The sequence below is a fragment of the Merops nubicus genome, unplaced genomic scaffold, assembly GCF_000691845.1.
Source record: "Merops nubicus isolate BGI_N331 unplaced genomic scaffold, ASM69184v1 scaffold19009, whole genome shotgun sequence".
Lineage (NCBI taxonomy): Eukaryota > Metazoa > Chordata > Aves > Coraciiformes > Meropidae > Merops > Merops nubicus.
In genome coordinates this window covers 4,529-29,742 of record NW_008631902.1, presented here as the reverse complement: position 1 = coordinate 29,742, position 25,214 = coordinate 4,529, and the positions used below count along the sequence as shown (strand labels likewise).

The window sequence follows — 25,214 nt, the reverse complement described above, 5'->3', positions numbered from 1 at the left end:
TGGTATAAATACCATCCAATTTCATAACTAGAATGCAGGCTGCAATCTAACTAAGGTCCTTTTGAAACCAAAAACATTTTCAGCCAGAACCAAAGACATGCCATAGAAACACAAAAAAGAAAGATTGTTACAACAACAGCTTTACACAACTTCAGAAACCTAAGCTTCAAACTATTTAGAATCCACCATTAGGAGAACAGGTGTAAGCCTCTGCTTAACAGCTACCATCAAACAGCTGATATCAAGTATTTATTCAGCAGAAATACTTAAGGAGTAATATTCCAAGTTTTAAATCTTCTAAATCTAAGTTCCTACAAAGCAAACTGCAGCTCTTAAAGTGATGCATTGTTTTGCTGGTTTTGCAGATGTGAATTACATGCCTGAACATCAAGCCTGCTCTAGTGTTAAAGCCAAAGTTCCTTCCCTGAATACAAAAGATGCTAATAGCAAGATGATTATGCAATAAGCCTCCCATCATCAGCGAGGAAAAGCTGCATTGGTCCTTCAAGACATGGATATCTAGAATGAAGGACAAAGATGAGTCATCTCATGTCAGAAGCTCAACATGAGCCGGCAGTGTGCACTTGCAGACCAGAAAGCCAACCAGATCCTGGGCTGCAGCAAGAGAAGTGTGGCCAGCAGGTTGAGGGAGGTGATTCTCCCCCTCTCCTCTGCTCTGGTGAGACCCCACCTGGAGTACTGCATCCAGTTCTGGAGCCCCCATTACAAGAGGGACGTGGACCTGCTGGAGCGTGTCCAGAGAAGGGCCACGAGAATGATCCGAGGGCTGGAGCAGCTCTCCTATGGGGACAGACTGAGAGAGTTGGGGCTGTTCAGTCTGGAGAAGAGAAGGCTCCGAGGTGATCATATTGTGGCCTTCCAGTATCTTAGGGGGATACTGGAAGGCCACAATCAGTATCCTACAAGAAAGCTGGGGAGGGACTTTTTAGGCTATCGAGTAACAACAGGACTAGGGGGCATGGGGGTGGGCAGATTCAGGCTGGACGTGAGGAAGAAGTTCTTCACCATGAGAGTGGTGAGACCCTGGAATGGGTTGCCCAGGGAGGTGGTTAAAGACCCCCAGGGATGGGGCCTCAAGGCCAGGCTGGATGAGGCTCTGGGCAGCCTGGTCTACTGGGAGGTGTCCCTGCTCATGGCAGAGGGGTTGGAACTGGGTGATCCTTGTGGTCCCTTCCAACCGTGACAGATTCTGATCTGTTTTAGCAGAGGACTTTAGAGCCATAATGGCTCAATGGTTGGACTTGATGATCTTGGAGGTCCCTTCCAACCTAAAGGATTCTATGATTCTATGATTCTATGTCAAGTGTCACAGGTCTGAACAGAAGCTGTATCAGCTCAGTTTCAGGGCTGCACTTCCCTTCAGGCTGATATAGAAGTTTAAGGCTGCCCTGAACAAAATTTTCATCCCGTGAGTTAGCCCAAGTGTTAGGTTATTCATGAGCTATTATTTTGGGCATCTGCAACTCAAAAAGAAAGTAACGTATTGCAGGTAGGCAGAGGAAAACCAAAAGCTGTACATTAAAGCTAAGGGAGGGCTCAGTCCTGAAACAAGCTCTTGGTTCAAAGTTTGGAATATGAACAAAAATCAGAAGAGTCTTTACAGTAGTTAAGACAAGTTAGTTTATATTCCTGAATTTTGATAATTAAATCTTGATATATGTAGAGCACTGAAACAGTTTCCAGGACTTATTTTGAGACCACCTTTGCCTAGGAGCATTAAGTCAGATAAGAGGCACTGCACTGAAGAATAAAAGCAGTCATCCAAAGGTAACAGGCAATTACAGCATACATGACTGTTTTTTCCACATAGGTTCTTAAAAATTAACTGAATCTACTACTAAACACTAGCTGTTCAGGTTGATACTTGATAATACATGCTGTGAGGGTAGGTCTTTAAATTCTCAGGCTGCCATCTTTGCTGCTACCTAATGCCTGCTCAGCTTCATTGAAAACCCATTTTACAGTAGGAAAAATGTAAATTTATAGTTTAAAAAAACCCTTATTTTAGAAAATTCACTCTCTTGAAGCCCCACAAGTGATCCACATAAGAGATCACCCCCTGTTAGTTAGCTTAAGGGCTGGAAAGCCAAACCCTAGTAAGTACAAATTAGAGACATCACCCATGAGCATCTGTCTCATTCAGATTCAAGAGTCTGCCTGCAGGCAATACAGATAATATCTCTGGATGGATAAGTCCCTCATAAGTTTCTTGAAGTAGGTGGACTTCTACTCTAAACAAGAAGATACAAAAAACAACAGAACAACTTAAAGCAACAGGAACTCCAGTTTACCCATCCTATAAAAAAAAAAAAGTCTAAAGAAAGCTCTTAAGACTTCTTAGTTATTATCCACAGAAGTGGTGTCTAGGCCTGAGACAGGAATTTGCAAAGAAATCTGTCATCAGTAAAGCAAGAAGAGCCTTGTAACTCACATGAAAGCAACCATTAGTTCAATACTGGTTATGCAGTACCAGTAGGTACTGAAGAACAGTGAGAAGCATTCTCTAGCTGTTCTCTCAGTATGCCATTAAACCCACACACACTCTGTGCTGCAGACAGAGCACTAAAATACCTCAATAGAGGTTACATGAGTATTGCTTCCAGTTTGCTTAATCTTCACTTTTCCTGTCTCTCCTTTCCTTCCTATCCTATCTGCAGCAGATCCAGCTATTCTCATGTCATTCCACAGTTATGATTCAGAAGGACAACTTGCTTTGTTCTCTTGCAGACTCATCATCTTGCAACACTTCAGACTTGCTGAGCTCAGAGTCCACAACTAGATAAGGGAATAGGCTTTCTTACTAGTTGCCCAGTATGTTAATAGCCACTCCTAAGCAGAATACAGAAAACAAAGCTGTGACAAGTTGTAAAGTCATATTTTCCAGAAGTTGCAACAAGCAACTATGTCATGGATAAAATCTTGAGTATTTAAAAAAAAAAAAGTCCATAAAGGTTTTTGCACCAGGAACTGTAACTGCTCGTTTAACGTTCTTCAATTGCACAAGCTACCAAAGAGTTACGCTAAAAAGGGTGTATTAAGGTGGGAGCACCCAGTAATCAAGCAGGACAGCCATAAGAACACAGATCAGTCATTAGGAGCACGGAAAAAACAATGAAATTAATAAAGCAAATGACTTCAGAAAAGGCTTCAGTTAAAGCTAATTTTGGACACCTACTACAAAAAGGCTGAAGCCATGAGGCATTATAATTTAACTAGAGGGTCTAATGATTAACTCACAGCCCAAATAGGATTACCTCTTTATTAGAGACCAAACAGAACAGGTAAGTTGTTTCTGATCAGTTTGGTACACCACCAGCAATGTAACTGAAAGTTTAACAGCTTTTTCTGGTTAAAGATATTTTTTTGAGAATTAAAGATGACTTCAAGAAATTATCAGGAAGTACTCCTGTAGCATAGCAGAAAGAATCCTCATTCCATTAATTTTTAGAGGTACATATATCAAGCAGGTATGGTTTAAGTGCTAACACTGAGTTGTTTTAAGTGTGTATAATCTTGTGCAAAAAATGTAGAAATTACTACTAACATTACTTGCATAGCACTGCCCTCTAGTGAAGTCACAAGACAAAAGATAGAGAATTCATCATACCACTGTATAAAAGGCATAAAAAGAAATGCTCATAACTTTAAATACATAAATCCCTGTTTTCTTACAACAGCTTGTTTCAAGACCACCTGAAAGTGTGACCATGAAAATGTTCAATTCTACCAACTAGACTGATCAAAAATGCATCTATTCAAGTTAAAACCAGATAAGCCCTAGATTAATATACACATTGCTTCAAAGCAATAAGCCAAGGAAAAATAAGTTTGTTTCAATATCAGTGTTTCACAAACCCCTCACCATTTCAAGCATATTTTGATATAGAAGACATTTTTCTTTATTCATAGCCTAATTAGCTTTTTATTTGAATTACATCAAGCATGAGAGAAGTCACATCATGATATCTTCTATTCCTCATAGCAATTGATATTGTTCAGTTGCCTATACTGAACACTTCCATGCAGATACAATACACCTTTGTCAGTATTACTGCTGATGGAACAGGTAAACTAGTCCAGTTCAGTAGTCTGAAGTGTGGTGTACTTACTTATATTATATCAATGCAGGCAACGTTCCTAAGCTTGTGTAAAGGAACAAGGATTCCACCTCTCTTGAGAATGTACCTTTCTTCTCTGTGCACCTAAACTGCAGTTTTACGGAAAAGTAAACTGACTCTAAGAGTAGTAGTATTCTACTTTCCTCACATTAAAGAAATCTGTCTCTGTCTGGCTAGCTATATATACTACCATTCTAAAGATAAAAACTGGAATTAAGGAATCTCATTTTCAAAACGCCATTAGCCACAGCAAACAGTGACAGCGGTTCACACTGTCAAATTGCGAAAAGCCAAGGAGAAAGACACTTAAACACATCTGAAAATGGCAGATCATCTCATGGACAGTTGTTTTGCTTGCTGATGGTTTGTGTTGTGGGGTTTTGTTGTTGTTGTTTTGGTTTGGGTTTTATTTGGGAGGGAGGTGGGGTGCTTTTTTGTTTTGGAGGTTTTCTGGGAGCAGGAAGCTCATGTCATATAGCCAGGAAAATCATGCAAGACGTAAATTAGAAATATCCGAGCTCTTTCATGCCAAGTTTTAGTATCCAATTTTCGGTTGCTATAAGAGCATAATTTTTTTTTATTAACATTGGTATTAAAAAAAACTGAAAGCACGGAACAGACTGATCAACCTGAACTGGTATATTCAGTATGGCATTTCTTGAGCAATCTCCTGTACACAACACAAACACTGCATTCAGTACGTGGTTATCCATTTCTCTAACACTCATCACTACAGCATCTTTCCACATAGTCACCTTCATTTTTCATACTACTGTTTTCTCTCCATCGTACAGATTCAAAGACTGTCTCACTTCATTGTCGTTGTTTAAGTGGACAAAACAAATTTGGTCAAGATTTAAGATGTAGAAACCAAGTAGGACTGTCTCTGTGCTGCAGCTGTACTGCACACAGTGAACTTGTGCTTGCTGGACATACCATCTGTAAAAGTTAACTCTGCATCAGTTGTAATACTAAACCTAATTATTTTGCCCTGTTACCATCATCTGCATTGCTCCATCAGGTTTAGAAGAGCATGAACCACCAAAAGGTTAACCTCCTTTCCAGCTACAACTCTAAAATCTCAAAGTAAAAAACTACCGTTGATCCAGCAGTTTAGTATCTACAGTTCTTCAAGAATGTAGCAAGAACCAGGCTGTTAAAGCAAAGAACAAACTGGTTTGCTATTTCAGTTATTTACTGCTTCACGGAGAAGTGAACATTACCAAATCACTACATTTCATTTATATTTAAGAACTGACATTGAAGTGATTAAGTGGTAATGACGATGAATGCTACTAACCTCTGGATTTTTGATAACTGTTTGATGTCCACTCAAAATAGAATTAGTAGTAAACAAGTGCTTTTAAGGTTAGACAGATTATAAAAGGTTTTAAGCTTTTTTGCTGTTAATAAAAATAAGTCAACTGAAAGAAAAGTAAATCATGCTCTGGACAAAAATTAGATGTGAAAAGGTCATTAAATTTGCCAGTAGACAAACTGAGCTTTGTAACATCTCTTTTGGGATTGAGGAAAAAAGATCACTTTACAATTTCATAAGAAATCAAATAATGCTTATTAAATGTTTTGGAAAAATTACAGAGACAATTATAATCATCCTTCAAGGACATGTTAAATGAGATGCACAAGATCACTCAAAAATTAATCTGCCTATCACTATAATACATTATTCTTCCTTGAATTCAAATAGCAATCTGGAGCTGACAATACCTATTGTATTAATACCTAAGGCAATGTAAAATCATTTCAATGCAAAACACATTAATGAAAGAATAGATGCAAACTACATCATCTGTGAAACTCTTTCAAACAACGCACTGCAGCCCTAATTTATCATTTTCTTGTTACATTCCACATTTGTAGACACGGAAAGCTGTCAGTATAAATCATCAAGGTCACAGATTTGCAAAGCCCCTCTGAGGATCACTTGTTCACATTTCTTAAAAAACAATTTTAAATATCAAGTGCTGTACTTCAGTATTATGCATTACATAATGCCACAAAAGTAACACAAAGTCTACTAAAGCTTTAAAACAGAAAAGCAGCTACCAATTCAAGATGGTTTTGAAAATTGAGCTATATCAAGTTTAAATAATGCTACTCATTTGGACATTGCATATACTTGACAAAAATGACAGCTATGTTTAAGATCTTGCCGGTAATAATGTATCTATCATGTTCACCTGTAGACTTCATCTACACTTTTGATAAACCCACAATTTTATTATTTCCCCTTAAAAGTTAAAAATTTAGAACCAACATCTTATCTAGTTGCACCCTTCTCCCTCCTCCCAGTCTTCCAAACTGTCAATTAACATAAAGAGAAGACTGTTTTTCAGTGTATTCAGCAAGGAAATGCAACATGAAGTGTGAGGTTTAGTGTTATGTTCTAGAAGACCATGCTAATAAGGATCAGCTCAAAGTCAGTCACAAGAAGCATAAATGCAGCCTCTGGGTCTAAAAACCCCTCTCTGGGTCTGCACACTGTTTTTCCACAAAACACCCACTGCACCTTTATGACCATAAGTTTTACTGAGGTGACTGAATAATAGTAAGAATCTCACAAAATAACAGCTGTGATGGAACAAAAAGTTAACTGCATTTAACTAATGTTGGACGTAACCATAAAACTAATCTTACTGGCAAACACTGTCCCCTCAAGCTTTTCACAGGCCAGAGCCAAGCTTATAGAGAGGACATTTCATACTGTGAGATACAACACAGCAAGTGCCACCAATCAGTACAACTACTAAATTCTGCAGGTTCACATAGTAGACAGGCTGTAGAATATCTGAGGTTGGAAGATACCTCTGGAGGTCATCCTGTCCAACACCGCTGTTCAAGAAAGTCAACTAAGGCTGCTTGCCCAGGACCCTGTCCATATGGCTCCTGAGTAACTCCAAGTAGGGAGACTCCACAATCTCTGAGCAACCTGTGTTGACACAGTTAAAGTTCCCTGACGTTGAGAGGGAATCTTCTGTGTTTCAGTTTGTGCCCACTGCCTCTTGTTCCATCACTGGGCACCACTGGAAAAACCCTGGCTCCATGCACTTTGCACTCTCTCTTCAGACATTAGTATGCACTGATAAGACTTCCCAAGCCTTCCTCTTCTCTAGGCTAAACAGTGCTCTCAGCCTTTCCTTATAGAAAGAAACTCCTTTCATCATCTTTGTGGCCCTTCGCTTATGGAGTTACAGGAGGGGCACATCCATCCTGTGCTGGGCAGCCCAGAACTGGACACAGCACTCCAGCTGTGGCCTCATCAGGGCTGAGCAGAGGGCCACGATCAACTCCAATGATGTTGCAGCTGACAGTCGTCACAATGTAGCCCAGGATACCATTAGTCTTCATTGCAGCAAGGGTACATCGCTGGCTCCGTTATTTTGGTGTCCTCCAGAATCCCCAGATCCTTCTCTTCAAAGCTGCTTTCCTGGGTGATCCCCTGCATGTACTGGTTGCTGGGTTTGCTCCTCCTTGGCTGCAGGACTATGCATTTACCCTTACTGAACTTCATAAGGTTCCTGTCAGCCCATTTCTCCAGCTTGTCAAAGTCCTTGTCGGTGGCAGCACAGCTCTGGACTATCAGCCACTCCTCCCAGTTTTGTGTCACCTGCAAGCTTACTGAAGGCACACTCTGCCCCATCACCCTAATCATTAATGAAGATGATAAAAGAACTGGACCCAGTCCTGACCCCTGGCACAGACACTCTTGCTACTGATGACTATCAACTGTTCCCAGCCATTCAGGCAATTTTCAGTTCACCTGTTTGCTCATCCAGCCTGTACCTCACAAGCTTCTGTGAGGACCTCATGGGAGACCCTCAGTGTGAGCTAGGTTTGGCTTCCCAATGGTAATTTGGAAAATGCACATCACTGACTAGAGATGACGGCACTTTATAACAGTATAGTAGTGTGTCAGGAGCTGAAGGCTGATGTGGGAAGCATTACCCTGATAACACTTCAGTTTGAAAGTGTTCTTCCGAATACAACTTTAAAACTTCAAGATTAAAGTGCTACGCATATCTGTCCTTAAACTTGCTTTCAGAATTTATTTAGTTCTTGAAAAATGGGTCTGTAGCAATATGAATAAGATATAGAAACAGTACTCACCTAAACTGCTGTTATATTCAACTTCAAACAAATCATGCTGTTAAAACAACAGTATTCTGCATTACTACACATGATTCTTTTTTATTGGTCCTAACCTGTAAGTTGGCTACACTCCAGAAAAGGTTTTATGGTTTTGGAAAATTTAGAAAATTCAGTTCTGTGCCCACCTCCTAATACAGCAAGTGCCTTCAGAAGAAAAACTGTTCATTGGGATGACTATACTGAAAAAAGACACCACAGAAACAAAGCTAATAGAAGTTTAGAAGGCAAACATAAGAGGCAATTTGAGAATCTATTGTTATGGACTTTTTAATAAGGCTTGTCAAATCTCCCCAAGAAGTCTGCTCTAGCTTACCTTTATACATTAACTTGAAAATGTTTAGCCTCATGCTTCGACACCTTTCATCTCCCTTTGCAATCTAGTGTTATAGGTGCTGTTTTTCCTATAGGCTAACACTACTGAAAAAAGGTTGACTCGAGAACAAAGCCCAGAGCCAGACACTGTTACAAGGACCAAAGAAGCCACAGTTGCCATTCTGTAGGACAACCTCAAATGTCATCACATAGAAAACTAAACAAAACAAGCAAATTTATTCTCCCCTTAGAGGTGTAGTGTTAAGATCCTCTCTCCAAACACTCCGTTGCTCCTCTTCACCTACCTTCCTAGCATCTCATTTCCATTCTTATTTGAAACATATGGTGTTAAGAAATGCCATAAAACAGTTAATTTGCTCCTTTATTCATTAGCTGTTGACTCCTGAAGATCTCATAGCAAGTGTAAAACTTGGAATTCAAACTTAATTCTTAGAATAACTGTTACTTTTAACCAAATGCATCTGCAAAAGAATACACCATCTTCTGCATTATGTCATTACTGAAAGCAGTTTTGAGGAAGTCCTGACCTTCCCCCTAGGACAAACAACAACAAACTCCTTTAAGATGGTAACTTCCATATTTGTACCTTCCCAGCAATTTAACTTCAGGGATGAGATGCTTTCAGGTTCAAGATGTATTACTAATCCCTCCCCATTCTCATAGTTAATATTTCACAGAAGTTAAGGAACTCAAAACTTAATTGGTATGAAATAATACTATTTCTTTAGTATCTTCAGTTTTAACAATGTATTTCATGCTACCCTTTTCAGAAGCTGGGGAGAAGCTCACAACTAAACAGCCAAATCCTGCATTTTTCTCCTCAAACCTATGAGAAAAGCTCTTCTCTGTGTATCACTACATCAAATTCAGTGAACTAATTTTGATTTTTGAAGCCACAGAAAATGAAAAACACCAAGTTAATATAATAACAACCACATTGAACTGTAGTGTTATCTGCCTTTCTGTCAGACTGTAACATAAGCCCTCAGTTGTCAGTAGCTCTAGTCCAGCACAATGCTCCAATTTGTGTTGCCCCTTATTCACCCTCTCCCCTCCAAAAAAAACCCCACAAACATACCAAATGCTACAATAGCATTTGTGTTGCATGAGTAGCTCAACAATGTAATTCAGAGTACATTAATCAACCTGAGCCTTAAGAGAGGCCCAGAACACTGAACTGATGTTGATGGTACTCCTTAAAATCAATTCTTTTTTTAAATAAATTAGTCACTGGGCCAAATTTGTTAGTTCCACAAATTAAACAGCATCAATTTACAACCTAAAGAACACCATCCCCTTCATCCTTCCTCCTTTCTCTCTTCACAGAGAAAGCCTAGAAGCATAAATATGCAAAAGTGAGCTTTTGCTCTCAGTATACTGCTACTTAAATTCAAGGCTGCGTGCTCCCAGTGCCAAAGCCTTTCCCCAACTTCCCACAGTATTGTATATTACACCACAACACAGAAGTGCAGTTTTAGAACAGCCACAAACTAATTCTTCACACTGAAGGCCACACAAAGCAGGATTGCTAATATACATTTGGCTAATTGTAGAACGGATAAGTTGTACTCCAAGCAACTCAGAATCACTTGATTCATCTGTTTTGTGGCACACTTCCACAAATAACCTTTTAAGATGAAATCAGTCAACTGCAGTAGTTCAGGCACAGCATTCCTATTTACTCACAGTATTGTGTTAATTTAGTAAGTACTCAATGTAAAATCATTCTTAACCAGACATGAAAGTATTTGCTAACATAGACACTTATTACAATACCACCTTCATTAGATGTTAATTTAGAGTAGTCTCCTTAGGTGAATCAGCATACAGAAGACTAGGTACACCTGTTCTTAGCTTCCCTTCAACAATACAATTGCAACACTGGCAATGCAACAGACTGAGGACATTCAGAAATCAGGGGAACACCAAAAAACATCCAGTTATTTCTGTACTACAAATCCTCAACTGTTAACTAGTAAAACCAAAGATCTGAGATAGTTTCTGTTCAGGAACAAAAGAACTAGGATACCACACATTTTGTCCCCATCCATTCTCTCTACACTTCTATCTTTTGCTAAGCATTTGTAGAAACCTTTGAAGTAGATGTCTTTGTTCTTGCCTCTTATATACCTCTTATATAAGAGTATTTGCTTGTGCTTATGTCCTCTGACTCCTAAACAGTGGTTTGATGACTAAGCACAAAAGCCTCCCATCTTTAGAAACTGGGACAAACAACTTGATAAGCATGCAGAATGCTGGCTGAACAATACAGGAGCCCAGCCACCTACCTGTCAAACACCTAAAGTCAGAGTCATTACAGACAACACCTCAGTCTTGCCTGTGCACTAAGGCCTTTGTCTTCTCTAGAGGTGATTTTTAATACAAGACTAACACAGAAAAAAAACACAAGGCAAAGAGGTGGAAAGTTACCAAGTGAATACCCAGTTTTGTCCTTCCAGAACATGCTTGTTCTGCTCCTAAGTGGAAGGAATGGTGCAGTCCAAACCAGTAGAGACCAAGAAGCTATACTCTGGGCCAAGATCCCCTTAAGGCTTCAGGAAGTGTGACAGCCCAGGAACTTTTCACTACTCAAGTAACTATTGCATTAAGGCATACCACTCTGAAGAGCCCAGCTCACAACAGAAATTAGAATACAGGTCCATGTTATTCACATGCTGTTGAGGTCACACTCGGTTCATTCTTCAGACCATGAGAACAGCACTGCTTATGCTGTTACAGGTGGAAGCTGCTTACACGTGGCAGCCTCACTAACTTGGAGTTCTTTCTTTACGGACTACATGATTTTAAGTTTTCAAAGCAACAAATTAGCCTAAAACCTTAGTAATTAAGGTACTCAGAGAAGATTTAGTTGTCATGCTTGATGTTTCACTTCATTTACCACCAAGTACTTCCATAAGTCCAAAATACAGTAAGCCTAAAGCAACAACACTGAAGACAGAAGTACTGTCTTTATCTGAGAAACCACACAGACAACACAGGACACTGAAGTTCTTCAACATTAAGTAGAAGCTGTAGATTTCCAGGTTCAGTGAGTTTGGAAGACAGAAGCATATTGTGATACTCAGCTGAATGGTGCCTACTAACAATCTGTGCTCAAAAATAAATAAGTCAATAACAGTAGGAATACTAGCAATAAATTAAAAAAAAAAACTTCAAATGCTAGTTTAAGACTTAGTTTACATTTCAGTCAGCAATAAATTTGTGCAAAATAAAACCATCTTGCATTTTAGGTGCTTACAGATGTTTACTTACAGTTACAGAAACCATACTTCTGTAGCTGCTTAAAAAAAAAAAAAAATCAAACCAGAAGATAGTCTCCCAGCTAATGGCATTTGCTCTTAATTTTAGTCTCATGGAGGTTAGAAGTCACTATGTGCTCTGCAGTAATGTAATTGAACAAGTAGTAAATCTTTTCTTCCATAATTAAGGGAAACAAATTTAGAAGCTGACATATTATTACAGGCTAAGCAAAGGTTGGGATCTTTTTTGACCAGTACATAATGCCAGCAACATAACTCGAATGCTTTAGTGAAACATGTCAGTCAGAAAAGGCTTAAAATAATTAAATTTATTGTTTGAATCAAGTTAAAGCACTTAGTCACTGGGGCTGAGAGCAATTCAGCTCACTTGAGATGCTTACCAGTTGATCTGCCAAATTGCTCTCCTACCTATTGCACAGAGCCCAATGACCGCTGTCAGCATTATGACGTTTACATCCAAGAACCTGTACTGAATTGTCTCCTGTTATCATGTTGTAACTTACCAGCTGAAGTCACCAGTGTAAACAAAGGAAATCATTAGCTATGTTTGTTTCTCTGTTTAGATTTATTGTCTAAAGGCAGTATTTAGCAGACACTTTACCCCTTTACTCAGTAATGACTAAAAGTATCCTTTACCTGACAAGAAGCTATCACAAAGTATATCCTTGGCTAGCAATGCTTCAAAGTAACTTATCCCATGAGTTTGTTATGGAGCCACTTAGATCCACCAGCAAAGCTACACAGGTATAACTTCACTGTGTTAAAGCCAAGCTGCAATGGCAGAGGAAGTTCTCTCAAGTTCATGTCCTTGCTAAGATATTAAAACTTAACAGGAAAAAAATGACTTCTCAGAAGTTTTACAGCTTTGACTGCAGTTACCTTAAGCTTTCAAGCTTCATCTTTGCTATGAAATTTTACCTTGATGACAAGTTAATACAAGTAGTTTTACAAACAAGATAATTATTCAGCAACTGAATAAATAGAACAGATCGGAAAAGCAAGTGACCACATGAACACCAAACATTGGCCAAAGCTAATAAGTTAAATGATTCTTTTCCTTTCACATATAAGCAAGAATCAAGTAGACCAACTAACATATCCTTAACCATCTGATTTACAATCAGTTACAGAATAAACACAAAATCCTTCAAACCTACTGCTTCCTACCTACTTCAACTGTGGTAGTACAGTTGCATGGCTAGGACTAGTAAGAATATTCCCAAGGCTTTTGAAAATGTTTAGAGACTTGCTTTCTAACTATTTGCTTCTAACTTTAACTATTTTTCAATTAAGGCACGTATCACAGAAGATGCTGCAGATTCTTCATACATAAAACTGAATCATAACATGCACAAGCATTTATCCTTGCTCAAATTCTAGAATTAGAGAACTGAGAAGCAATGCTGTGTTAAAGAAATTCCTTTTTCACTTATTGAATGAAGAACAACCTTTTATGAAAAGAGAAAGTTATGATCAAAACCATTTGGACATTTCTTTACAAATCAAGTTATTTTGCCAGACTTCTCATTGTAAAGCTCTGTAGATGTAGATAAAACACCAATGTACAAAGGTTGTAGTAAAAGTTACGCTCAGTATTGTAGACTGACCAGAGCAAGTCTCAATTATGTCATAATTCAATGAATTAAAGAAACTAATATTTAGCTCTCCACTGACGGATGGGGAAAGAAACAGGTGCTTAAAAACACGAGGAGCCAGTGAATATAGGTTAGAAACCATAAGGGATGATGTGACCTCCCCTTGCAGAAACTCACGGAAATTAAGCCTGGTCTTTGTTCAAATACCAAAAAGGTGGTTTTTAAACTTGCAGTAGAAAAGTTATTTCTCTCATTCCAAAAACTTAGTATTTCCAACCAAGAAAAAAACCCATCTAGAAGAAACTGTTGAAACTATTTAGCATGATGACAGTTTTCAATACAAGTACAATCCATGATAACTGAAAGTATCAGGAATGTAAAGAGCTCAAACACTTCTATAGCAACTTACTGTGTAAGTGATAGCTGCCAACATTCCAATCACAGTCAAGGAACTAATGGAAAATGAAAGAGCAGTCAAGCCATCTGAAAGAAAAAAAATATACTTGAAAATTCCTACAGCAGAGGTATATGAACATTTCTTCCTGAAATGCTTTCCTGAAAATGTTTAAAGTTACCAGCCATAACAATTCAGATGAAGAATTCACCTCGGTTTTTTTGTCAAGAATAGATCCTCCTTCAATGCTGCAAGAAGCAGGACAGCCATCTCACCTTTGCTACAAGTTCACAGATGTTGCACTCAGTTGAATGGTTGAACAGCCACTAATGAACTTGTCCCATAGCTGTCTAATACCTCTTTAAAACCCTTTTCTGGCCTCCACAAGGTGCTGTGGTAAACTTCCAAAGTTACACGTGCATTCTGGATGGCTCATCTTTGTTCTGTTTCTTATCACCTGCTTTCTCATAATAAAGCATTATCTAGAAAAGTAAGAAAGCATGGATCCTTCAAACAACCAAACAAGCCAGACTATGGGCCTCAGTTTCACTCAGACCACATACATCTAGGTTTACAAGCTGGAAAAAGGTCAAGGGACTAAGGAGTTGCTGTAGCCTTACTATCACTCTAGAAATAAAAATGTATAGAAGTGTTACCAAGCTCATTCTCAAAGGCATCAGAATTCCCCAAGTCCTCCTGCATAATTTCTCACAACACCCCTGTCCCTAACCTCATCTTGAAGGACATAGCATGGGAAACCTTTTTGCTAAATTAGTAGCATGGAAGCTTGTAGTAGCTAGTACAGAAATTAACTTTAAGCAATCAACTCCATGTTTGCACCCATCCATAATAACTCAGTTACTATTTAGAATGTCCTCCCCTCGCCTAATTCAAGAATTTGGAGCACAGTACTTTTGTATTCCTAATCACATGGAATTATTAGCTGGTTTTAATCAGTAAATTTCAACTTATTTTCCTGAACACAGTGTCAAACATTCACAAGCTGATAAATCCCATTATATACCTACATCCTTGTAGAGGCTAACTTTCTTCTACCAACCCGACAGGCCTCCTTCCAAGAACACCAAAGCCTAGTAGAATAGCACAACTACATGCAACCTCACAGCTCAAATCTTACCTTTGTTATTTTGCCAGGTAATACCAAACAGCTTTTCCAAAGCTAACAGCAATACATTCATAAGTTTCAAATATTACAGCTATGTTTAAAACAAAAAACAAACACTCAAACACCAAGTACTATCCCCCCCTTTAGAACTTGTGAAAAATTTTATTTATGCTCTGAAGTTCAAGGGAAAAGAACCCCACACAAGGAGCCTTTATTTCTAGCGTATCACACCAGGTACTTGATGCATCGTATTGGATGACCTTCCTGTAAATGTATTTGAAACCAACATTCCATACTAATTTTAAAAGTTTGAACTCATGTTCAGAGGAACATTAAGAAACTAACTGACTGAAAAATTGATAATGGTATACCAGAAGTGTATTATCAGGTTCTGCCTCAGTGAATGAGTTTGCATTTCTTTGATAATTCCACTACCAACTAAATGACACAGAACAAACATCCAAAATTAAGATCTTTGTATTACTTGGGTTAACTGCACAAAGACAAAGGAAAATGATGAGTTAATACAAAAACAGAACAACAGGTACAAGACAACAGGCAAAAATTTTGTTCTCATCTCTCCAGCATCTGAAACATAGAAGAACCTTCTGCAACAATACTGACTTGAGGACTTGCTAGCTGTGGAGTATCTCTGTAAAAACCCTGGGAGTTCTTGGCAGACAGCAAGCTGAAAATAAGCCAGCAGTGTACCTTGGCAGCAAGGCAGTCCAACAGCATCCCGGGCTGTATTCACAGCATCATACCTATTCTATTAAGGGAAGGGACCATACGGGGAATACCTCAACTAGTTTCAAGGCCCTCCACTACAGGCAGGATTGATGATTCTATGATTCTAAGAGCTAAACTGGTCAAAGACTGGAACACATGCTGTGCAGAAAAGTTGATGGAGCCAGACTTTTTTTATGCTGGAACAAGGACAGTTTTGGAGATACCCAATACAGGCTGCCTGCTCATCCAGGAGGTGTAGCCCAGGCTCTTCAGTGATGCATAGTAGTTAAGTGTGAGACAGTGGGTGACAGTGTGTATAGCCACACTGGTTAAGGAGAATTATTTTTTTCCATGGCATTAAAGTGTCTCCGTCCTTAGGGTTTTTTGTTTGCTTTTGTTTGGGTTTTGGTGTTTTGTTTGTTTGCTTGAGGTTATTTTTGGTTTTGTTTTTGTTTTCCAAACAAGCTGGCTGACAAAGCCCTGAGCAACCTGGTCTGACCTTACAGCTTCCTTCTCTGTGCAGGAGATCAGACTTAAATGACCTTAAAAGGCTCTTCACTCTCAACTATCTTGTGACATTACAAGTCATAAGAAATCTAGTATGGTAGAGTCAGAAACCTAAAACAGATTTCTACATCTCAACCCAGCACATTAGTGATTAAACTTTCTTATAAATAAAAATTAGCTATACTATACTTTCATAGCAAGAACATGTACAGAGCTGATTTAACTGACAGACGTATCAAGGTAGCCTAGAAAAATTAGCTTACATCTCAGCTCAACTACTGTCACTACCTGTATAAAGAGTTTAAGAAGCATTTTATTCTATGCTGTCAGTTAGAATCTGTGTGAAGCAAGAGAAACACACAAGCAGTCAGCCCAAATTATGAAAAAGCTATGGACTTCTCCTCTTTATCTCCTATGCTCATAAACACAGCTTACAGCACAGCATATATTATGAAAGACTCTGCAAGGATGTCAAAGACACCAAGAAAGGCTTCTTCAAGTGTATAAGTGACAAGAGGATGACAAGATGAAATCTGGGCCTGCTGCTGAGTGGGTCTGGGGCCCTAGTGACACAGGACATGGAAAAGCCTGACGTACTGAATGCCTTCTTTGTCTCAGTCTTTACTAGCAAGACCAGACTTGAGGAAACCCAGGCTCAAAAGACCAGAGGAAAAGATGGAAGGAAGATGTACCCTTGGTGGAAAAGGATCAGGTTAGGGAATGTTTATGGCAACTGGATGTGCAAAATTGATGGACCCCTGAAGGGATATAACAAGTGATAGCAGAGCTGGGAAAAGTTGCAGGCAACTTTTAGCCCATAAAAAAATTCCCAAAAAAGCAAACTATGACCTGACCAAGGCTCATAGTATTATATTCTAAAGCCTTCAGACAGAAGCCATTATTCCAATACATAGCAAGAATAAGGCATAAATATTACGAGTACTTATGCATTTGGATTAATGTCTGTTAGATAAATTAGTTACCATTTTAAAATTGATATCAAACCTGTCTTTGCTCACCTATAAAACACTTTCTTCACACCTTTGCTCTGAAAACACTAACTGGCTAAATACATGAACTGCATAAGCTAAAGGCTAAATAGTAGTACTTCATGGAGTTTGGCCTCTACAGCCCTAGCATAAAGTAGTAAAACAAACGCAAATGAAGCGATTTTTAACAAGGTCAATACTAGGAGAAGAAAGGGAAAAACAATTGTTATACCCACAGGATTTACCTGTCTAAACAAAGCCATTTATGGAATAGTCTCATGCTTACAGTGAACAGTAGTATCACACAATCAGGTAAGCTAATCGAAAACAGTCATATGACAAGATACACACCATACTGAAGTTCACTGATTTTAGGGTATCCAAGTAATATCTAAAAGCCATGCTAAGTGAAGACTCAGAAGTACCTTCCCCACCCCACCATTAATATTATAGGACATAACACTAGAATCCTTACTGTCAAACAGACAGTACTGAAAGCAGACACTGTCAGCATCTCCTCTCTGTACTTCAAAGACTGTTCTTATTTTTTTTGTCTGAAGAAAAAGAAAAACCTTATTGCAAAGATTTAGCGTAGGTAAGCCATTAAAGTTCTAAGACTGCCAACAAGAAAGTTAGTTTTCTTGTGCAATGATGACTAGAGTAAGCCAAAATAAGTTAGCGGCATGTTATGCAAAGCTCAGAACAAATCTGAAACTTACGACTACTTCCAAATTCTTCAAACAGGAGCTTCACCTTCTCCCACTCCGTGGAATTCTTCTTGTTGGGAATATCCAGAGGAACAAAAGCACTGTAACAAGCAGAAAAAGTCATCACACCCCAATTAGTCAAATATCAAAAAATTCTGCTTCCAAGTCAAGAAAATAGAAATTAATTTATTCCTGAAGAAAAAATGAATGGTGCTAGGTTTAAAAACTCCTGAAGGTACTCCTTCATTTTATTCACATCCCTGTCAAATGCTGTACTTAGATCAGCAGAGGACGTGTGTGAGTATATGCAGTCAGGTCTGAGGTCAGTGAACAAGTGATTTTCTATTTACTAGTACTAGGAAAGGTATGGACCCTAGAGTCAAGCATCATTAAAAGGTAAATTAATCTCATTTACTATCCTGGTTTGACTCGTGTTCAGACTTGCAAAAAGACTCCAAGCACCAAATGAGACAAATTTTCTTATAAATTCACACTTCTGCAAGCTAGAATAAAAGAATTAAAGTTTGGTGTTGGATGCATTTAAGTTTAAAGGGACATGTTTCTTTATTATTACAACTAACAACACATCTGTATTCCATTCCTTGGTCTGTAGTTGGCCTAGAAAACTGAACAGCAGAGAAGCTGATTAAATATTTTTGATCCTCCAAAAAGCAGACTAGCAAACAGTGCTCAGAAGAATGTCAGATAGAACAGTCCCCTCGCTGAGAGCTTCCTGCTGTCAGCCTCCCCATCTGAAGTTCAGTAGTAAGAATAACTCTTCAGCACCTCCATAGACAAAACAGCTCGTTTTGCAACAGCTGGAAAACCAGCATCTCCACACCCATCTGAAACTACAGATTCCAGACATAAACCAGAATGCCTACAAATCACAAGGAAGTCAGATTTGGAGGGGAACTAATAAGAGTACCCAAACGCAAAGTCCATAAAGAATGCTCACAAGTATATTTTGGACTGCAATAAGAAATAGTATGTCATTAGATTCATGCTTTAAGTCCCAATAAAAAAATGAAAAACAAATAAGTATCTTCCAGGAGGATACTTCAAGCCTCAATTACAGAACAGAGGCATGTGTTCCAAAGGTTAGTGTTAAACTAACAGTGTGCAGTTAAAACTGTAATATCAAACCAAACTCAAACTAGTACTCTGCAAACTTAAAACTTTAAAAATTAAAATCTTAACTTTTAAATAAACATCTGAGTTTTCATTTCTTGACTGTGCAAGGGATAGATTAAGACTAGTGTCTATCGAAGTTGATGCATGCTTGCTGACTTTAGATGGTTCTTGTATCTGCCTCTGGTAGCAATTCTCTCTTGCATCCAGGCAAAAAAAAAAAAAAAAAAACACACCCAAACACCACCAAACCACAGGTATGAAAACAAGGTTATGCAGAACTTCTACTTAAAAGAGATTGCAACACATAACTTTTATTTGCTAAAAAGGGTTAAAAAAATAGGAGCCTCTGGGAAACTAAGCAACCTCAAGTCATTCGTATTTTAACATCAATATGAATTTTTTTATCTGTGGACCACACGCAGGGAACAAATGAAATGGAACATCTTGGGATGTTTATAACTTGCTTGTTGTTCCCCGCCCCCCCCCAATATTTCCTGTTTTTGCTAAACTACCTACAATCAGCATGGCAAAGGACACTAATCAGAGCAGAAGCCACAGTACCCATTATACACACTTTCCAATTAGTCCTCAGCTAAATCTTGACTGAAGGAGACTGACATCTCATTCTGCTACCGTTTAAGTTCCATGGACCAAGAGTCACTGAAAGGAATGCAGGAGCAATAAATTCAGACTTCAATCCCAAGCAAGCAGGACTCTTATTTCCCCTTCTGAACAGGGTCCTTCAACCAGTAAGAAACCAGTCAGAAGGCTAACTAACCCACTTGAACAGACTTTGGGTCTCTAGCTTAACATGCCACAAGAACAATACAGAGTTAGCATGCCTAGCCATCAACAGATCTGCATCCCTTCCTTACTCCAACAGGATCTCTAAAACACAGTCCAGCCATTGCACCAGCAGTGCACACAGCAGTTTAGGTCTGTTCTTTATGCACACTGAGCAAGAAGTAATTTGATAAGCCTTGGCTATTTTCCTATGTTGACTAAATGGTCAACAGAGCCAGAGGGCCGTAGTAGCCATCAAAAGAATAAGGCATTTCCAAGCTAAATAATTCCATTCACCTGTCATAACTGTGACACAATACAAGTCAGTTCACTGACAATGAGTGAGTAGAGCACAAGTGCAAGTGCAGGGCCTTACAGGTGTAGCTGAGAATTCAGTTAATACAAGCAAGCAGAGCAGCTCAGCTGTGAAGCCTTACACATGGAGCTCTAGGCACAAATGGGATTATTAACTGCAGTAATTTTAACAATAGACCCAAACTGCTATGTGTTTAAAACAGACTAGGAATATTACCATCTAGATCAATATCTAGGCTGCAGAACAAGGGAAGTAAATGCAAGACAGGCAGTTTAAAACTATTAACTTTTGGCAGGGGTAGTACCACACAGGTGTAGATGGGTCAGGTTTGATCCTTAAATCAAAGAGTACCATTAACTGTCAACCTTAGGAAAAAAAAATTCTAACACACTAAGTTTAAGCTCATTTCCCTAAATTAAGATCTGCTATCATGTAGTTCACATAATTATTTATAGGCTAATTAAGCATATATTCATAGCTTTTTAAAAGCTAATGGTTTTACAAAACTTAAAGTAACTAGTTTTAATTCCAAACACTGACTGTCAGGGAAATATTCCTTTTAGAATCAAAAATTTACTGGCCTTAAAAGCAAGTATTTTAGTCTAAAATAGACTGCTGTATAAGGATGCCTTAACATAGATTATATCTCAAGCCCCTTGGCTCCAGCATATCACATTTAGAGTAAATAAACCATATTCAAGGAAAGTAGATTATTTCTAAGAAGGGAAAGATATTACAAGTAAATATCTGTTCTGAGTACCCCAGTAGAAATTTTTCACATACTTCTTTTAGTGATAACAATAACTTATCATTCATTATAACCATTTAATCAACTAACATTAATACATCAAGGGGTTTTTTTTGTGTGGAGCATTTAACTGCTACTAAACACATGCATTTTTGCCAGAGCAACAGGCTTTGTAACATACAACTAAAGTAAGAGCTTATAAATACTGCTCCTACTAGCAATTTAGACAATGGAATTCTACTCACTGAGCTGTGTTATCAGCTTAAGAAAAAAAACTCCAAGATCATCTGGCACATGACAGAAATGTGTTTCCCAAAATAATCACATAGATCTCTAATGGAACAAAGTAAACATCCAAGTAGGTATAAGATATCCTTAAACATAAAGGAACAATAAAAAAAAAAAAAATGCATTGAGCTTGGAGGACTGATGCCCAGGCAAGAGAAAAGGACTTCTTATGCAGACCTGCCTTTAACAGAATGAAGCTATTTATTGGTCTGTTTTAATTATACGGATTACTTGCTAAATCCATCATAGCAGAGGCTGGGCTTCATATGATGAGAAGAACAGACTATTTGCTAGGCACTTAACAGGAAACTTTCCAACCCTTTTTGCTCTTGAAACCTGTGTGCATTACTCTAGTCCATTAAGCCTAGCCTCCTAGAATTAAATCTAGTAGACAAGATTCCAGTCTGTTTTAAATGTTGCCTGATTCCAACCACCAGTGAGAAAAATCTCCTGCTGCTGCCAGGTGTAAGTAATACTGCAAGATTGGTCTTCACTACCACTTTCAGTTGAGGCCCTCATGCAGAAGATTCACCTTCAACACTTATCTCCTTCCTATCACACTAGGACTTTTGAGGCTCCTCTTTGCTCTCACTGTGCAGAGAGTTGAATTTCTGCACAATAAGCACATACATGAACGCTGAGACATCCGTTATTTTATGTAAGCATATAAGTACATGGGAACCAAAGTTCACATTTTTCAGCACAGTCACCTCAAACACTTCCTAAACAGAGTTGTTCAGTCTTGTAGTTTCCCTTAAAAGAGACAGTAAAAATTGTATTCTTCCGCAGCAGTATGTTAAGTAACAAGAGTGCTTTTCCATTCCAAGGGCATCAGGATGATGTTACCATTTACCCATTGCTGTCTTAAAAGAAAGCAAGCAACCTCATACATACCATATCAGAAAATTTTTTTTCAATTAGAAGCCAGAAATACTAAAATCTCTATCAATATCTAAAGGAGTCCTGCCTCCCCTGCAGCAATTACTTCTGCTCTTAGATCAGTGAGTTTCAAGTCTGTGCCTATAGAGAAGCATTGGTCAGTAAGCGTCAGTGCCAGGCCAAGCACTATAGCTGTCTGGCTGCCAGTCAATCTCACTGTCATAGCACAGTATCAGAGGGGATCATGGAACCTGCTGTGATTTAAAAGTTGCAAAGACTTTAAAGAACAAGCCTAAGAGCACATGGTCAAGAATCACATTCCACCTTGCTAGAAGAGACGCAAACATGCTTACAGCTACTGAAGATTCAGATGGCATCTACTAAAGATAGTGCAGAACTTCCTGAGCTGGACACATCATACAATACGTATACATATGCCTATGATGTGAGGCAACAGTCAGAGTAACAGTTTTTGTCAGAAGCTTTAGTCATATTCCTAGACCATATCTAAGCCAACTCAAACTATACCTTTAGTCTCTCATAACAGCAAATATATTACTTTTACTCAGAAGGACAATAGATTTCTTAGAATTGTACCTTAGGTGTTTATCAAAGTGAAAACAATGTTCCAATAAGATGATGTACAATTAGAAGCATCCATTTCACTCTGGTTTCCACTTCACACTCCAGTACTTCGACATGGATCATTTTAGCATACATTTTGTAAATTTTATCAACTCCACTGTTGGAGTCAAAAACGCTAAAAAGCTTGTGACACAACACATTAGAAACATTCAATATTGGTGCACATATCTTGCTTAATGGTGATCTTTAATTTAATTTTTAATACTGCTTGGCATTTCAAAACAACAAGTTACTGACTTCAATAACATCTGCCTTTCAAACAATTGCCAGTAAAACCTTTATCGTACAAGGCACAACTATGTCAAATATAACCCCATACTACACCGATGTCCTTCATAGAACACTCCCATTTAGGAATTTACTAAGCACATAATATCTACTCATATTCCCAAAAGCAGTTTGGGGATGTCCATGAAGGCATTCGATACAAGCAGAAAACAGGAAGAGCACAAATATTTTACTCCCTGTTGTACACTGTGATACCAATACAGTTGAAAATGTCATAGTCATGTCCTTTATAGACATGTACACCGCACAAACAGGCAGCAGTTGGAAGCACAAGTACTCTCACCATTAAGAAAACTTTTGTTGTAGCTTCGAGTTAAGCTCTTGCTTCTCAGGTATCTAATTCTCAGGATATTGAAAACTTAGAGATTAAGGTAGATACTATACAAGTTGAATGCACCATAATCTACCTTTTTAATATTGCACAGAATGAAGTTCTAGTTTAGATTCTATTTAGTATATCCTGTTAATGTCTAATACAAATACTCACCCAATTAAGAGAAGAACTGCACAAACTGTGACAAATCCCAGAGTATATTTGAATGCCGTCTTAACCTGCTGTATATTAAGAGAGAGTTAGTTTATTAACAACATAAAACCAGAGAGATTTGTCCAGCAAGATACAGCAAAGCATATTTAGTGTAACAAGTGCTCTACAAAAGGACTTCGACAGAAAACACGAGTCCTTTTAGATACAAGTCAGAGGTATACATTCTTGAAGAGTCTCATAGCTTGAGAACAAGGAACAATTACTCTGAATTATGCTTCCATCATAAACTGCCCACTTGAACAGCTGCGGCCAGAAGCCAGGGTACATTCATTCAGTGCAAATACACTCAAAGAAAATTCTTATTACCAATACTTTATATTATGGCTATGATTAGAAGTCTTTTTTCTCATATTAAGTTTACAACAGAATAGAGGAGAAAACAACCATCACCATCAATGACTAAAAAATTCTTTAAGAGAAGTATTCCCCTTTGAGAAGGCAGCATCTTATTGGCATGCATTTATTGTATTCCCTGGAATGTCATGGATGTCAAAAATCTTCAATGCATTACAAAAAGTGTAATTTCAGGTAAATTACTATTGCCTACCTGAACAAAAAATACTAACAGTACAGGAAGGAACTCAAATTTAGTGTCTATCAGTTTAATCTTCCCATCTTCTACTTTATGACCTGTTTATACATGTTTTCTGTTCTACAGAAAATCTCACAGAAGAAGTTTTAGCTTCCTGTATATGAAACCAGGCTCAAAGGAATCCATAGGAAGTTTAAAAATTCATGGCAACAGAGATGCTAATTACTTCTCTCACTAAAGTTTCACCTCCTGTGAGACCACAGTGTTTAAAGTAGTCTAATGTCAGACTACGTGTTATTAAGAGCTGACTCTGTATTGTAAAGGAACTGTAGTAGTGACTTAAAAATGCTGTTAACATTGCAGTATTCAAGTTAGACCATCGTTCACACTTTCACTTTTGCTGGTACTCATTTGTTTTTTTCCACTGCTTTGTGCATTTGCTAGAGTGAGCTTACTGAGCACGTGTTGCCATCATCCTCTTCTTTCTCCTCGTAATAGAAATAGACAAAAGGAATCCACAGAAAGACGCAGAAGAGTATGATGGAGTACAATGCTAGAAGAAAGATGAATTAAGTGAACAAAGTTACATTGGCATTTCATTTACCACATAGTAATTCAAAGGAAAGAAGCAAGCATTAGTCTCCTCTCATTATGGCTCTTGCTAATTTCAAGCACTGAAATGTTAACCAAATTTACCAGCTAGCATAGGAACTATTACTGCTTTATGTACTCCAGAGGACTTGCAGAATTAACCCTTGCAGATTAAGGAGTTCAAATCCAACTTCAATTCCGCAACCAAAAATAAAAACTGAAAGTAGCCACCTGCAATGCAGGTGGCACACAGCACTAGCACACAGGGGAAGAGGTAGCATGGAAGATAGTGAATAAAAGTAAGTTATGCCACCCAATAACAGTTTCCAATAGAAAAGGTACATAAAAAAAAAAAAAAACATAACAAATTTAAAGCTATTTTGGTCACTGGACTCCATTTCAAAGGGTGTCCTACTATTAATGTAAGTGCATTAGAGGCAGAAGTCATGGTTCTGTTACTGATGACCTCAATTCACAAAACAGAACAAGCCAT

General features: G+C 38.2%; 1 protein-coding gene across 1 annotated transcript in view; it reads right to left on the bottom strand.

The window, feature by feature from the left end:
• The window catches only part of LMBRD1 (LMBR1 domain containing 1), a gene marked incomplete at its 5' end in the record, with an annotated part of 55,536 nt that extends 30,853 nt beyond the window's left edge, over positions 1-24,683 (bottom strand). The window contains 4 exons of the mRNA XM_008947760.1: positions 13,928-14,001; positions 17,983-18,071; positions 23,539-23,606; positions 24,586-24,683. Of these exons, the coding sequence (XP_008946008.1) occupies positions 13,928-14,001; positions 17,983-18,071; positions 23,539-23,606; positions 24,586-24,683 (329 nt within the window). The remainder of the gene's footprint in view (positions 1-13,927; positions 14,002-17,982; positions 18,072-23,538; positions 23,607-24,585) is intronic.
• Between the last annotated feature and the right edge of the window lie 531 nt (positions 24,684-25,214).